The 16,283-nt window shown below is 48.7% G+C and overlaps 1 protein-coding gene across 4 annotated transcripts in view; it reads left to right on the forward strand.

Moving 5' to 3' along the window:
• The first annotated feature begins 1,683 nt into the window (after nucleotides 1-1,683).
• WNT5B (Wnt family member 5B) overlaps nucleotides 1,684-16,283 on the forward strand; it is a 75,328-nt gene continuing 60,728 nt past the window's right edge. The window contains exons 1-2 of one of the 4 annotated variants that reach the window (XM_051784993.1): nucleotides 1,852-1,945; nucleotides 15,924-16,129. Coding sequence is in view for 1 of the 4 variants with exons in the window: in XM_051784992.1 (XP_051640952.1) it covers nucleotides 1,940-1,945 (6 nt within the window). In the remaining 3 variants the exon portion in view is untranslated. Of the gene's footprint in view, nucleotides 1,946-15,434; nucleotides 15,541-15,923; nucleotides 16,130-16,283 lie in introns of those variants that run through there. The other 3 variants (XM_051784996.1, XM_051784994.1, XM_051784992.1) reach the window with 3 other exon arrangements.

Raw genomic sequence — 16,283 nt, forward strand, 5'->3', positions numbered from 1 at the left:
AATTAGTTGGTATTTGCTGTACCAACTATTATCTTTCTAGTTATATAGCACTGAGGACAATGGCTCCTTATTTCCTGCCACAAACACTGGGTTACTATTTATCTCCAGCTGTACCTCCTCTATCTCCTATCCCCATTAAAAGAAAGTATCATTAATGACTACAGTGATGGGAAACACTGTTGCAGTTGGCCATAAATTAAGGCTCCTTCAATTACTCGTAGTGTGTAGCCTGTATTCAAACACGTAGCTGCTCCTCTAAAAGTGCTCACGTGAGTATTTCCACTCCGAACCCAAAGGGATGCTCAGAGCTGTTTGAAACAAGGTGCTCACGAAGGGGTTTGTGCCTCAAGCTGCACTGTCCCCCAAGCCAAAATTTGAGGTATTCCAGGAGGGCAAACACTTTCCTCATGTAATTCTGTTCGGATCCTTATATGTGAGAGCCTGTTTAGGTGTAAGAGCAGCAAGGTGCTCTTTGCACCACATGTGAGGCTCTGCAGCTCCTGCTGCAGAGGGACTTTGGATGCCTGACAGTGTGGGGCCCGGAGATGGGGATCTGGACACAACAAGTGTAACTTCTGGCTTTGTTCGCTGCTGCAGAGCTGTCACCAAGCTCAGAGGCCAGACATGTAAATCCTGTCTCCATGTACTGAGATGCCCAGCAATCCTGGGGGCTAGGCACCGCTTTCAGTTACACCAACATAAATTTGCAGTGATCCTGCTAATGCCTGTGCAGCTACTCCCTACTTCTGCCAGGAAAAGTGAGAACAGGGTCTGGCTGTGAATCTGTGAAGTTTTATGGGAAGAGGGGTGGGGGAGATCCTCCAGTGTGATTCCTGGTGTTGCAGGCAAGGGATGGATGTGCTCGTTGAGAGCCAGCCCCATCAAGAGCTTCACGCACTGTCTCCTCTGCCAAACTTTGCCAGCCTATTTTAACAGCATCCCTGAACCAGGCTTTGCCTCATTCACACCTTCATTGCAACCCGGCCCCCCACACGCATGGGAGACAGACGCCAAAAATCGCTGCTCGGATGAAGCAGTAGGTCACCGGGTCAAAATCCCTCCGCTGGCGGGAGCCAGGAACCGCGCTGTCCGTACCGGAGGGGTTTTGGCCCCCAGCACGTTGGCCCCCGGGGCAGAAGCCACATGAGCAGGGTGCCCGTGGTGCCCCCCCAACGAGAAGGGAAGGGCACGGAGCTGTCGGCAGCTCGGGGCGGTTGGAGCGGGCTGGACACTTAGAGCCGGTGGGGCCGGGCAGCCAGGGAGGGAGCACCGCAGGGATGCGCTGGGAGCGACCCACGAGTGACTGAGTGTCCCTGCGGGGGCTGCGCTGCCGGGGCGGCAGGGACCGGAGGGCTGCAGGGGCCGGAGGGAGGGAGCCAGCCCGGTCGCCTTCAGCGTACGAGACGGCAGCGTTCCTTCCCCGTCGCCCTCTCCGCTCGCCGGCACGGGCCCCCCCGACGGCAGCGGGTCCGCAGCTCGCCCCCGGGCCAGCCCCCCGCCCGCCCCATCCCCGGGCCGCCTCGCCCCCTCCAGCGAGCCCCATCCCGGCGGCGGCGGCGGTGCCCGCGGCGGGGCGGGCGCAGGGCGCGGGGGGCGGGCGCGGGGCGGGGGGAGGCGGGGCGGAGGCGGCCGGAGCCCCCGGGATCCGCCGGCACCTCCCGGGCCCGGCACTCGCCGCCGCCGCCAACTTCGGCCGGGAGGTCGCCCTCGGTGCCGCCGTTCGCGGAGCCCAGCGCCGCCGCGGCGACGGGGAGGGCAGCGCCGGCAGCCTCCCCCCGCTCCCCTCTCGCAGCCGGCGGGGGGCTCGGCCCGGGGCGGCGGCCCCCGGGGCAGGTGCGTCCCCTCGCGGTCTCCGGACGCCGCGACGCCGCGGAGCCCCGCGCCCGCCGCGCCCGCCCGCTCACCTGCCGCCGCCGCCCGGGGACGCGGCGCCCGGGAGATGCAGGTAGGAGGCGGCCCCGGCCCGCGGTGGCGGGAGGGCGGCGGCGGGAGGAGGAGGAGGAGGAGGCCGGGGGGCGGGAGGTGTTTTTCCGCGCCGGGCGGTGCGGACCCCCGCGCTCGTCTCGTCCCGGGTCCGGACGCCTCCGCCGGGCGGCCCCCGAAGGGGCGGGAGGCAGCGCGGGCAGTGCCGGGGGTCTCTCAGTTCTCGCAGCGCGGGAGACACGGCAGCGTTTCGCCGCCGACCCCGGGCGGCGCGGCCCGGAGGCGCCCCCGGCCCGTCACGGCCGCCGGTCGGGGCGGGGCAGGGCAGGGGCTGCGGGGGGCGCGGGGATCGGGCGGTCCGGGCTGCGCGGAGCCCCCGCGGCGGACGGCCCCGACCGCGGGCAGGGGCTGTCGGGGGGGCCCCGGGTGAGCCCTCCCGCCACACGGAGCAGCGGAGGGGCGACCGGAGAGCTGGAATACGGCCGGCTGCGGGGTGGCCCCGGGGTGGCCTTGGTGGAGTTGCTGCGGTGGGAGAGACCTGCTGTGACAGGACAGACGCTGCCGGGGCGTGAGAGGTCACCCTCCGGCAGGAGGGATGTTGCTGGGGTGCGAGGGATGCTCCTCTGGGGTGGCAGACACTGTGCTGGTGAAACAGATGTTCCTCAGGCATGACAGACATGAGTTCAGCAAAGCAGATGTTACTCCAGTAAGATGGACGTTACTTGGGACACAGGGATGTTACTCTCGGATGAGGACCCTTTCCCTGAGCGTGAGCACAGCTGCTTTCCAGAGAGCACCCAAGCCCCCAGCCCACACTGTCCTTCTCTCTCATGTGCCTGTGGTGTGGCACAGGCCATGGCATGTGGAGTGGGAAAGGGTGCTTGTGCACATGGAAACACAGATGAGTAGTAATGGTGTTCCCAGTTTCACCGTACCAGGGCACAAGCATCCCAGTTATGTCTGTAACAAACATGCTGTTTTATGAAACTTGGGGTTTTTTTTCTGGGAATTACAGTGCAATACTTCCCTTAGTGATGGGGTAAAATAACTTCCCCAAACATATTTTTGTGTGCTGTCATACACTTGGTTGCCTCATGGTTTTGGTAGTTTTCCTCTGCCATCAGGTGAATGTCTCTGTCAGTCTCTCTATCCAACTTTCATCTTCCTCTTAATTCCCTGCTACCTGCACCCACGTACTCACCTATTCATCTTTGGGATTGTGGTGCTTTCTCTGACAGAGCTGTTCCACACATATGTACCAGCACTTTTGTTCTTGCTTCAGTTTCTTCCTAGCCGAAAACTTGGGTTGCTTGTGCATCGCATTCCTTGTGTGCACCTGCACGTTTCCAGTGTAATCTGCTGTACTCCACATCACCTGCACGTGCAGGCTGTCTTTTGCATGGATGCTTCCTCCTCTGCCTATGTGTGAGGGGCTCTTTCCTACTGCCCTTTGTTTGGGCTTTTGTGTCCACACAGCCTCGGGCACACACATACAAAGGGCACACAAGGTATCTCTCTCCTTTGCACTCACCTTCATCTCTCTGTCCCTTCAGAGCCTGCCTGGTGCATGCAGGTTTCTAATGCCTCCCCCACCTTCCCCTGCAGGCTTAGACCAACACTCAAGTGTAAGCCTGTCATTGTCCTTCCTTCCCGTGTTTGTGCTGGGCATTGACATGTGAGCTGAAGGGATCACTTTTTCTGGTGGTGGGAGGTTTCACCTGCAGGTGCCTGTCTTCTGTCACACAGATGCTGATGAGAACCAAGTTGGATATGTGCTCTTCTTTCCAGAAGAGAAAGAAGTGGGCTTTCTTGAAGTTGGCTAGAGAGACACTTTTCTTAAACCAGTGTCCTGTGCATGGACACCTGGGTTTATCCAACATGAAGGTTGGGCACTGCAGGGATTCAGGTGGAATGTTTTTTACCCCAAGTGTCCAGTGTGAGGGATTAGTTGCCATATGTGCAGTGAAGCTAGCCTAAGTATACTCAGGTTTTTTCCTTCTTTTTTTAAAGAAATTTGCTGAGTATATGGAGAGAAAAGTGTGAGGCTGAGCTGCCAGTGTGGGGTGGGAGGCAGAGCTGGGGAAGTAAGCTGGCCCTGTTCCAGCTGTGGGTTTTCTCTGTTCACAGGCTCTGTCACTCACGTTTCTGTGCCCAGGATTGTCTGTGAGAGATTTCTTCCTTTTGGAAAGGAGTCCCTCCCTAGCTCCTTCAGTATTAGCACTCCTCTCCTCTTGGTAGCTGTAAGCTGTAAGCCCCTGCATCCTTTCCCTTGTTTCTAGTGCATGTACAATGAAAATGTACATGTGACTGACCTCTGTTGAGGAAAGCTAAAGCTGAAGTCGTGGCTGCAGGCTCCCAGCCCTGAGAAGCCTTCTCTCTCAGCCTCTTCCCTCCCAATCTGCCAGAATTCACGACATCAATTGAAAAAAATGGAAGTTTTGAAAAGTCTAGAAAGTTGGGGGGTCCTATTTTTTTAAAAGAAAAATTAACATTCTTGTATAGCAAAGTCTCCAGGAGCTTGGTCTTTTAGGAAGAGATCAAATACCATGAAATTTTTAAAAATTAATAAATCCGTGCAGTCACCTTTAAGCTATTTGTCCCTTTCTCTAGCCCAGTAGGCCTCTCTGTTTCTGGACTGCTTCACATCTTGCGTCTTTTGTCCTGAAGTTGTTGGGTTTGGGTTTCAAGGCGCGCAGGGAAACCAGTTATTTTCTGAAAACTGCATGATTGCTCACTTAAATGAATATAAATTGTTTCTATTCATAAGATCTTTTTTTCTAACAGCTGATCGAGTGAAAACCATTTCATCATTTCCAAATAAATTGCGCACACACACACTGAGCACTTCGGACAGACTTTGAAACACAGAACTTTTAAAATCAGGATGTGCATAGCCAAGGCTTGTTGTTATGTAAGACAGGGCAGTCTGTGATTTGATTCCACTTTTGCATAGAAAGGGACCTTTGCTTGCTGGGGAAAGGCATACAGACTTCATTAAAACTGAAGGCAGCGCAGAGAGGACTCAAGGGAATTTCTCCTGGACTGGAAAAAATCCTTTTCTAATGCGAGATTTAAGGAATGTAGACCTAGGTAGCGTTTCAGAAAGAACATGGTGTGATACCTGAGCGCTTTCAGCAGTTCTGAGGGTGCTCAGAGAGCTTTCTAATTCAGGAGAGACAACTTAAGGCATGTGGCTGGGCATTTAAGCTCTGTTAGAAATAGGCGGTGTTTTTAACAGCAGGGTGATTAACCATCTGAACAAACGACCAAAGGCAACCTTAGCTCCTCCAGCTCTTAAAATCTTCAAATAAAGACTGGGTGTCTCTTTGGAAGAGGCGCTTTACTGAAGTTCTTGGGCTCACTGCAGAGGTAACTGGCTGAGACCATATGGACAGAATTAGAGACCAGCCCAGACCCTGTGATCCGCCGCCCCCTTCCAAGCTCTGGCTTAGGCCTTGGTGAAGCTTACACAAGCCTTCCCCTGCTCTGCCTGAGGTCCTTGGTGAAGCTTACACAAGCCTTGCCCTGCTCTGCGTGAGGTGGAGCGACGGGGTCACTGAGAGCGGATTGTGGCTTTTTGGCACAGCAGTACCCACCAAGTGGGGATGCTCTCGTGTGCCTTGTCAGTGCACATCCGTGCTCTGTGGGAGCGCTTTGTGAGGGGAGCCCGTTGTAGGGGGCAGTCTGTGTGAGTGTGGGGATGCTTCCCTTGTCCTTGGGAGCTGTAAAATGGGCAGTGAGCTTTAATGGCTTGCTGTGCTGTGCAGGGAAAGGAGTGCTGTGTGTCTCTTCCAGGTCTCGGGGCCTGGATGACTCAAGACAGAGTTTGGCTGAGTTTACAGGACCAGCTCCTTGTTCTTGCTTCTTTTATCCTTTTTTTCCCTTCAGAAAGGGAGCTCATCAGGGCTCTGACACCCAAATGGCTACACTGGTGCTGTGGCCCCTGTGTTTCTCATTGGGTTTTCCCTGGTATGTTTGCTTTGCAAGGTCCCACTGCACCATGTGTAGCCAGGACTTGCATCTCTCCTCAGGCTGCAGAGTCCTCCATGCTTCTCTCAACAGCTTTCCTGCTTCCTGGGGACTTTGCCTGGCAGGCAGATGCTTAGAGCAAATGATGGGGAAAAAATGCCCTTGTGATTGGGTGCTCCCAACCCACTTGCCCCCAACAGCCCTGTTCTGAGGTGCCCCATCCCCACGGTGTTTTTTTTGAAGGATCCTCCCCAGGGCCTGGCAGCAGCAGACGGTGAGGGCTATGTGAACCCCATCTCTTCCCCTCAGTATGTTTACCTGTCTAAATTTAACTCCCCAGCCGGCTTCATCCATCCTAAGCCGACCTGTTCTCTTGTGGCTGAGCTGTGGGTCTGGCTCCTGCTGCAGCGTTTCCTGGCTGCCTTGGGCTGGTGGTTTGCTGCTCGCTCCCTCTCTCAGGGGGATGCTGGCTCTTTTGAGGTCCTGGACAAGCCAGTTCTCCCTCTTGCAGGTTTTATTTTTAAATCTGGTTGCACAGCCCTCAGGACTGGAGGGTCCCTTGTTGTCTCATCTCTGGTTGCTGAGTGTTTATTCCACAGCAGGCTTCAGGAAATCTCCCCTTGTCCCGCTACAGCCCACAGTTGTTTTCCTTCTGGCTGTGGTTGCTCCCAAACAGAGATCAGGCATGCTGAGTTGCTCCCTGGCCAGCTCTAAAGGGACAGTGCCTCTTTCTGCTCCCTTAGGGATCCCAGCAGTGGGGTCAGTAGGTGACTCCCTGTGAAGGCATCTTCGTTATTTCGCTTTGTTCAGAGCTGGGCTTCCCCAAGCTGGCTTTTGTCTGAGTTTATTTGATAAATGAGTGATGTACCCCTCTGCTTCACAGGAGCTGGAGAGAGGGAGAAGCAGAGGAGAGGGAATGCTCCTGTTTCTGGACAGAATTTGCTTTCTTTAGTGTTTCTGAGTTTGGGACAGTAAATATGGCCCAACCTGGCAGCCTTCTTCATCTAAATAAAACCATCGAGATCAAACCATTCATGTCCTGCAAGAGACCCCTAATTGATCTCTGCCTTTCCGGGCATGCCTGCTGTGTCGTGTAGCTAATGCTGTGGTCTACCACATGAGAGAGATGGTTTGAATCCTGGCCTCCTCTGCCACTCTTTGAGCTAACCCGGTGGCCTTGTGCTTAATACTCTCATATTCAGAGGAAAGGTAGTGAAGGCCAGGGTTTTCAGCAATGACTGGTGATTTGGGGTATCCAACTTGAAATGCTGTCAAAGGTCCCATTTTTTTTTTCTCCCAAGGTTCAGCTATTTCGGCTCCTTGGGCAGGCTTGGTTACTCAAAATGACTAGTCTGTTGTGCAAAGATTGATCTCGGGATCTGGAGCAAAACATAATGAGATAAATCAATGCACAACATACCAGGGATACTCGAATGAGTCTTCCTAGAGTGGGAATTGTTTTGTGGCCGGAGAGCTCATGGTACTGTTGCGTGCAGGGATTTCTAAAGAGTTCTTGGTTTAGATTAATTTGTGGTTTAAAGTAGCTCATGGGAAAGGCTCAAAGGGTTTGATAGTTTTTCTATTAGGGAAAGAAAAGGAGAGCAACATAGTATCTTTGTATATATAGAGAGAGATATCTCTGAATACATATGAAGTTTAAGTCTTGGTTTGAAGGATTTGAGGGAAAACAGGTTTTCTGTAAAGTCTCCCATCTTGGAGGTGAAGGAGACTGAAGTGGCTCAGTGAAACATGTGTCTTGGGCTTGTTTTTTTCCATCATTAAGGTCAGAGGGTTAACAAAACTCATAGGAATACTAATATTTCAGTGGTCTCCCTAAATTTATCTTCCTTCTCCGGTTGTTCTGTATTTAGCTTCTTGGCTGGTTTGGTGTCATTGTTTCACTGAGTCCTGAAGCATTGTAGCACCTCTATTATGGATAAGCTGGAGCTCTAAAGCAAATTAAATGAGAATCTCTCTTGCTTAGCTGTGAAAATGTTTCTGAGCTTTGTTACGCATCACAGTGTCGAGAGAAACATATGAGCCCAAATATGTCTTCATAAATGGAACACTTTTCAGAAAAAATAATTTTGTCATTCTCGGGTTCATTTCTCCCTGAGGTGTTCCTAAGTCTTCTGAAATTGTCTCTAATCATAAAAAATTGATACTGTACAAAAGAAAATTAAGTTCCTTTTTTTCATCCTCTTTTTACAGATATAGCTATTCTGCAGGTTTCTTTATTATATTCTGTGCCCCAGATTTGTTAATAATTACTGTAATTATTGGTCCTGGCAGCATGTCAGGGTTTTGTTTAGTAAATATTTTGTCACTATCGTCTCTGTGTCACAGCTTGAAAGGTTTGTAGTATTCTATGGGTGTTATCACTGTCAGTTCTGCCCAGTTTTGCATCTCTGAAAACTAACTGAAGCTTTACACTCTTGCATTGAGACGATGCAGATATTCATGGGGTAGCTCCGTTACTCCACATGGTGTACTGGAAGCTTCTGGTTTTGGACCAAAATGTCAGCTCTTGCTCCAGTGCATGGTGTGTACAAACCAGATTTCTCACCCACATCTGCAGCCCTGTGGGTGGCTGCAGCTGTTATTCCACCTGTGGAGATTTCACAGCCTGCCATACAGGTAGAGCGGAGTGAGTGCCTGTGAATTATGACCAATTACCTGTCCCAATTTCTTTTCTGTTTTTATAACTAGTCCCCATTTCCACCTATTCTTAACAAGCTGTTTGGGAGTTCTGCCAATATACAAAATGAACTTCTAATAATTTTTTATTAATGGCAAGGAAGTTTTCAGCTGGGTAAGCTTGGTAAGTGCGGCACTGGGGTTTTTTTAAGTTTTTACTGAAGCTGCACGGGCTCTTTCAGCATCTCTGCCTTTCTCCAAGAAGCCTGCACAATCCTGAAAGGCTTGAGAGTTGCTTATCTCTTCCATAGCACGGTGAGAAGACCTAGGAGTGGGTCTGTATTTCTGTGTGACAGTTGCACCTCAGTGGTTTAAAACCCCATTGCACGTAATAACCAAAACTTTTACCCACAAGGCATATAAATCTTCTTTATCTTCTAAGAAAATGGTGCCAATTAGGTCAGACTCACACACCAGGAAAAATTTACTGTCTCAATTTGGCTGCTTGTGTTAGGCTATGTCTGTAGCAATGCTGGGCTTTTCTGCCTGTGCAGCTCTGACACCTTTCCAAAGCCCATGAAAGAAGGGAGCATTTCTGCAGGCACAGCTGTGCCCATGTGGCCATCTTTGTCAGCACAACAGTGTTCACCGGGGTGTTGGGAGGCACGTGTTTTTATTATATTTTGTTTTCACTCAATGAACTAAAAAAATTTTTGTGGGGTAACCTTGATAGTCTGGACCAGGCCTCACTTATAGAGGCTGCGTAATACTTCTAAGTCAAGCATAAAAGCAAGCTAGAAGCAATAGGAAAGGTGATTGCGTTTAGACAGAGTTAGTTAACACAAACTAAGCCTTACTTTAGCCTATGGACAAGGCTGAAATAGGAAATGTATTTTAAATACATTAGAGAGAAGGTTCTGTGAGTTTGTTGCCGCTTTTGATAAACCTGAGTGAGATCTGAGCTGGCAAACCTCATGCTTCATGCAGTTGATTCCAAGCCAAGCAGATGGAAGGCGACCATCACAGCATGGCTCTGAGCAGGCATGGAAAGCTTTGCCTGTTACCTGTACCAATTCCTGCACCTCCCTGCGGCAACAAGGAGGATTATCCTCTTGTTTCACAGCTGGTCCAGTAACTCATTCTTCCTCCTGGTAAAAGAGGTGGTGATCTTCACAAAGCCCAAAACCTTTAGGTTTAGGATTATCCAGCAGACCTGTGTGCAAGTGAATGTGTATGCTGGACTGTAGGGTATTCTGGGAGCTGGAGCAGGGATAGGGGATGTCCGGTCCTGTGGAAATTGTGGCTCATTCACATGTTGGGACAGGTGTCAGAGGCTGCCAGGGGGTGGTCATAGCTTTCTAAACTGAGCCTGGGATTGAAAGAGCTCAAAAGCAGCACCCATTCCCAAATTATAGACTGACATCCAGAAGGTTCATCAATCTAACAGGTGCTGGTCTGACGTCGAAAGCTGCAGCCACTTGAATACGATCAGTTCTCCCTTTGGTACTCAGGCTAATGTTGCTGGTCTGCTCAGTCAACAGTTTTGACTCCACCTAAACGCATTTTACATTTCCCTTCAGCTCCTCTGTCCAAATGTACGGAAGCCTTTGGCTTTTAACACCAACCTCGTCACATCAAATTCACCACTTTACGCTGCCGCTTTTGCCCTGGTAAGGCTTTTTCTTGGCATAGCTCAGCACTGTGCTGAGTGGATCTTCCAGACCAGCTTGATGACTGGCAGTCTGAGGTCCTGCATCTGTGACTAGTCCCTGTAAATGGATGTGCTCTGTGGTTGTGGTGCTGTGCAGACTTGCATGTCCACAGCCATTGTCCCTTGGGTCTGAAGCAGCGCGTTAGTGACGGAGTGGCCTTTTCAGTCAAAGTTTACAACCTTGTGTTTGGGATATACTGCCTTCTCATTGTCCTTGCTTCCACAGAAAGCTCTGGCTGGTTATTTCTGCACAGGGCAGAGGTTCCTGGTAGTTGTACATCTTCCTAAAGATGTCTTCAGAAATTTTAAAGATGTCCCCAGATTACTGGAGTTGGAATTAGGCTTTTGTTTGTGAGGTTGTTTTTTTTTTCTGCAGAGAAATAATATTCAATATTGAATAATATTCAATAATTTAGTGTTTTCAGAGGCCCATTTACCTTTTCCTTTCCAAGATTTTGCAAAACCAACCTTTGGATAGAGATCTCTAATCTTGCATGCAGATGAAGGGATGCTGCTCTGGAGGGCGTCCAGGAGTATCTGCAGACCCCACTCCTCATCTGTGTGCAGAATGAGTTTCTGTTTCTCTACTACTCATCTGACACCATGGACCACTTTCCCTAAATTAAAGTATGTAATTACTCTGTAATATTTCAGGTTTCTAAAAAAGTCTGGGTGCAGGTGTATTCCTGAACTTCTAAAGGGAACCTCCAGTGTTGATGGGATAAGCCCATTGCAGACATCCAAATGCTTGGAGCAAATGTCCAGTCCTCAAGCAGCAAAACAAGCACTGAGCTGGTAAAATGAAAAAGCTCTCATAAGCAAACATGGTGTGTTCTAAATTGAAATTTTCAGAAGAAAAACATATTTTTCCATAGTCATGTTTCAAAACCTAATGATTTCTGTTTCTGCTTGACATTGACTTAAATGTCCTCTAAGCCTTTCTTGTAGATGAGGTGACATTAGCCTTCTTCCAGTCCTCTGGGATGTCCTAAAATTTCCATAACTGGTCAAAGGTTATGGAGAGCAGCCTCTCAATGACATCAGCCAGCTCTCCTAACATCCTTGGTAGATTATGTGAGGGCCCATACATTTTTACAGTGCTGGTAGACAGAGAAAATTCTGGTAAAACATTTCAAATGTTTTGTTTCTGTCAATAATATCTTCCCCCCGCCCCTGCCTTTTCATATCAAAAAGAGTTTGGAATTGGTTGTAGTATGAAATAGTATAATATTTTGACCTTTCATCCCTATTTGGGTTGCAGGCAAATGCTGAAATCCCAGCCCTTCTTGGGGAACAGAGATTCCATTCTCTGACCAGATCCACAAAAGTATATTTCCACTGGTTTTGCTGGCTGGCTACTTCAATACTTTGTCTGTGATGACTTGTAATTCACTGCAGATTGAATCTGTGGTGTGTCCACATGGCTGGTCTGGAGAGGCTGAGGGCAGTTAATCTTTCTTGCTCTGTGTTGTGCTTTCAAATTAATATCCAGATTTCTTTCCGAAGATAAATTTTCCTTCCAAACCAGCATTTGGTAGTGCACTGCACAGCTGCCTGATACATGTTCCATGCACAAATGAGGATTCTGGTGCTCTTTCAGTCTAGCTACAGGCTGTTATATGAAATCAGGATGTTTTAAAATTTGAGACAGCTTCTTGGTCGTCTATTGTTTGCAATCTCACAGACTGCCATATATCTTTCTCCTCAGAAGTTACTTTTTCCCCTTCCCACCATTGTGGGGAGCTTTTTCCTGCCGGGCTCTGTGCAGTGTGTCTCTGAAGCAGTTTTATGGTGTTCCCCAGAAGCATGCTTTTGTCAGGCTGCCTCAAAGAGTAATCCAGGGAAAAGTCTCTGAAGCAAGAAACATCCTTTTCTGTCTGGCTTTGAGGTGTTATCTCCCCTCTTCCAAAATGCAGTTGGCTCCCTGTACAACCCTAAGCTGTTTTGTTTGGAGCGAAGAGAGCTCAGAAAATCAAGGGAGGCCACACACATAAACAACTGTGTGTGAAATCAATTAATCTAAATGAGCAGGAGACATATTCTTGAAGGAGAAAAGACTGGTTCTCACAGAAACCTCCCTTGTGTATGGCACTGGCGGGACTGTTACAAACATTACATCACTGGAACAGTGATGAGCTAGGTGAGTATTTTAAACTTTTTGGCTAGTATTGGCCAATATTTAGAGGAAGACTGGCGTTTGATTGTGTTGGAAGAGCATTCCACACTCTTTGTGACTATTTTAACAAGTGATTTTTATTACAGAAATGCTCACAGATACAGTGGTAGCGGGCTAAAGCGAGCACTGTTGAAGGGACCTGAATTTTGGCATCTTAGCTTCAAATATTTGCGTGATAAATTTGGTTCCAGGCATGGCACTCACCCAGTCAGGGATAAGAAGCTATGCCTGTCATTCTTAAGTGTTTGAGTAATAGATACTGTCAGCATTACGTACACAAGCAACCTATAGGATAGGAATTACTTGCAGGAGTTTTTGTAAACAATTTTATACCTCAAATTAGGGAAAAATCTTGTATTGCTTTTTATAACAATCTGATAAGAAAAAGAGGTTTTCTCAAGTTGTTTGTTATGGACTGTTATTTGTCTCTGCTGTTACAGGACTGTGAAACGGGATACTGATGTCCAGGGATTTCTAAACCTGGTTAGCTCTTGGTCACACAGAGCAGCAGTGCCCAACTCTCCCACAGGAGGACAGTTACTCATGTCTCAGCACGCTGTGGTCCTCTGCTTTACAGTGCCCAGGGGTCAGTAATTACGATCATATCCCAGTTTCACTCTGCACCTCTTTAAATAATGGTCTCCTCTCGGCCGGGGCAGCGAGAACACGAGCGAAAAGCTGTGCTTGGCTCAGGGAAGGACATGGAAATGAGGCCTTGAGAGAGCACTCTTCATGGGAAAGGAGCAAAAGACTGGGGAATCTAGGAGACAGCTACTCCACTCAACCTCTTAAATTGTCAAGGAGAGGAAAGAGCAGTGCAACTCTGAGAAATCAAAAGTCTCTGTGCTCGTAGTGTTACTCAGAGAATAAAGTCTTATCATGGCCACGAACCTTCTCTGGCTCTACATTAACTCCCATTTGGGAGTGGGGAAAATGGTAAGAGAAATTGTTTTGTGTTTTGCACTGAGGGCTCCTTAATGAATCACACTCTGCTTAGGCCAGCTCTGAGCTGAAAGTTCATCCTGTAGAGCAAGAAGTTCCCAAAGACTTGACCTAAAACCAGCCGTATTAGGGAAAGCAGGCTGGGGGTCTTGATGGGTTACTCCTGTTCATGCAACCTTGTTGTTATGTTTTTCTGTGATTTCTTGATTCATTTCTGGTATAGAATGGATTTTTTTACTGATTTGAGAAGAAAAGGAAGTCTTTTACAACTAAGACTTCAGCGTGTAAGTTTTTTTAGTTGAGGCCAGGAGATTGCGCAGCATGGAAGCCAAGAAGATGCCTTGTGTTCCTGTGTGGCAGCTGAGAGCCCTTCTGAGGAAGGCAGAAAGCCCTCCCTGTGGCTTTCTGGGGGAAGAGATTCATCACCCCATACAACCAGCTGGTACCAAAACCCTGGCTGGTGGATGCTTCTGAGTAGCCACTACCTTTTGTTGTTTTTATCACAATAATTTGGCTTATTTGCTCTCTGATTTGATGAGGCTGAGAAGAGATCTCAGGACATCCCAGGCCCTCAGGGCAAAACCTCGGCTTCCTAGAGCTGTGTTCATTTTCCAACCCTCCCACAGCCCTGGGGTGACCCACCCGGAGTCATGTCTCAGGGGAGGTGTCTGCTGGAATACACCAAGTCATTTGCAAGTTAGCTGTCTACACACTGCTGAAAATCACCTCCCTTGGGCACTTTTCTAGATCCCAAATCTGTGGGCACCCAAATATCACTGTTCAAGTGGCTTATTTTCCTCTAGTCTCACACCTGTGAAAGGAGAGTCCCAGCATGTTCATACGTCCAGGATGCTTGTGTGGTGCTTACACCATTTTCTCTCACAAGCCTTTGGAGAAAGGGTAGATACTGATCTCACCTGCTACATTCTCCTCTGGCACTGTGATGGAAATACAAAGAACACTCAACCACACAAATAAATTAAACTGCTAATTTCCAGGACCTAATTACAAGTCTTGGGTTTGCCGCCTGGCCTGAAAATAAAACTCCTCTTGCGAAGTTTCCTTGTTTGGGGGCTTGGTTTGTTTGTTTGTGTTCTTTTAAACAAAGCAAGTAAACAAGAGCCACTCTACTGAGTAGGAGAGGATGGTTTGCCTGGTTTGTTTTCCTGTATTCCTCTTTGGGTTCTGCTCAGCCAGTTGTGCCCCACGCTGAGCTTTGGGAGGGGCATACAGGGCTAAATATATCTGCACTGCCGGTGAAATGCAGTATGGGGTGCTGCGTCATTTGGTGGAGTTTACTTGGAAACTGATGTGGGAAGCCAGCTTTTATTTTCAGCCTTGGGTCAGATGCGTTGGTCAGTTGTCTCACCCAGATTTTTGGTCTCGATCAGGAGTTTGTCCTTGAGAGACAGACATAAAACCTACTCTCTAAATAAAAAGCCAAACTAATTGCAGCAACAAAATCACAGTGGGGCAACGGTACTGTTCTTGTTCAGCAACCAGATTTACAGTCTGAGAGCTTCTTCGGATGGGTTACCTTTAAAACAGAAAAAAAAGTCATAGCTCAAATATCATGGCTTAATGAGTAGAGGAGCTGGTGTGATGCTGTGAGCTCTAAATATATCAGAAAGAACTCCAGCACTGGCAGCACACTGACAACTGGAGTCCTCGGGCTTTCACTTACGTTGGAACAGAAATGTATACCTCCAAGAAATGTGTGAGGAACAGATGCAACTTGGTGACTAAAAGAGGACTTTGGTTTTGCAATTTCTAGTTCAGCTTTTTGGCTTGTCTTCCTTTGCTGTTTCTGCTAGTGCAGTGGGAGTGATTCCATGGGAAAGGAAGGTATTCCCACGGCGTGGAAATGCTGAAGGGTGGACACAGCTCAAGGCAGCCCACCTGAGCCCCCTCTAGTCTCTGCCACACACAAGCAGCAGCAGCAGGGCAAGTGTGGCCATGTTGGTTACACAAACCTGCTGGGGATCCTCCAGGACTTAATCAGGCAAAGGAGTGGGTGGAAACCCTTGCTCTTTCTCCATGAGCTATCCAGGATCTCCTGCCTGCACATCTAACATACTGCAGTCACATCTCTGGCTGTTTAATACACTTTTAAATCTTCATCTTTATGCCTTTCTAAGGGCAACACCAGTGTTGCTATGTGCTTGTCTTACCGTAAAAGGAGGTAAGAAACTTTTTGGTTTAAAATTTTTTATTTATCTAGCGGGATAAGAATGATGCAAATCAATTTCTGTCTTGTGCTTTATGGTGCCCAGCACACTGAGGCCTCTGAATATTCCTTCAGCACAAGCCACACATTGCAGACCAAAGCCATACAGCTTTGCTGGCAGAGAGCTCTTGGCATGCTGGAATCCTGGTCTACAGTGAGGAATCCGAAGGCTCCAGGATATGAACTTGATGTTAATGACTATAAAACAAAATATGGAAATATTTCATATTTCTCTTGGAGGATTCATTTATGGGGGTGAGAGCTGGGAACTGGGATTTATGGAGGTAACCCAGGCTCTGTCCCTTCTGTTAAGCCTGAGTGGCTCCTTTCCTTCATAGGTTTCAGCTGGGTACTGATGGGTGTGAGCAGCAGAGAGTGCAGAGGATTACCATTGCCATTTGAACCTGCCCAGGTGTAGTGCATCTTCTCTGTAACTCAGGACTGTGAGAGAGCAGATGGGAAGTACTCTTCTTTAGCTTCCCCTGTGAGCTTTGCATCTGGTCCTGCTTTTTCAACTGTGCCGTGGTTCCTAGGAGGGTGAAAGGTAAGTGAACGATCCTAACAGATACTGTAGAAGTTTGGTAGCTTTGTATCTCCTTGGCTTTCCTGTACTTTGTTGCTTGGTGTTTTATGTCTGCAAAATTATCTGTTCCCTACATCTTCGCTTCTGTTGGTACCGCCACCTCAACCCTGAGGAG

This window comes from Manacus candei, unplaced genomic scaffold (genome assembly GCF_025592945.1).
Source record: "Manacus candei isolate 608988 ecotype Guabito, Panama unplaced genomic scaffold, ASM2559294v1 h1tg000018l, whole genome shotgun sequence".
Taxonomy (NCBI): domain Eukaryota; kingdom Metazoa; phylum Chordata; class Aves; order Passeriformes; family Pipridae; genus Manacus; species Manacus candei.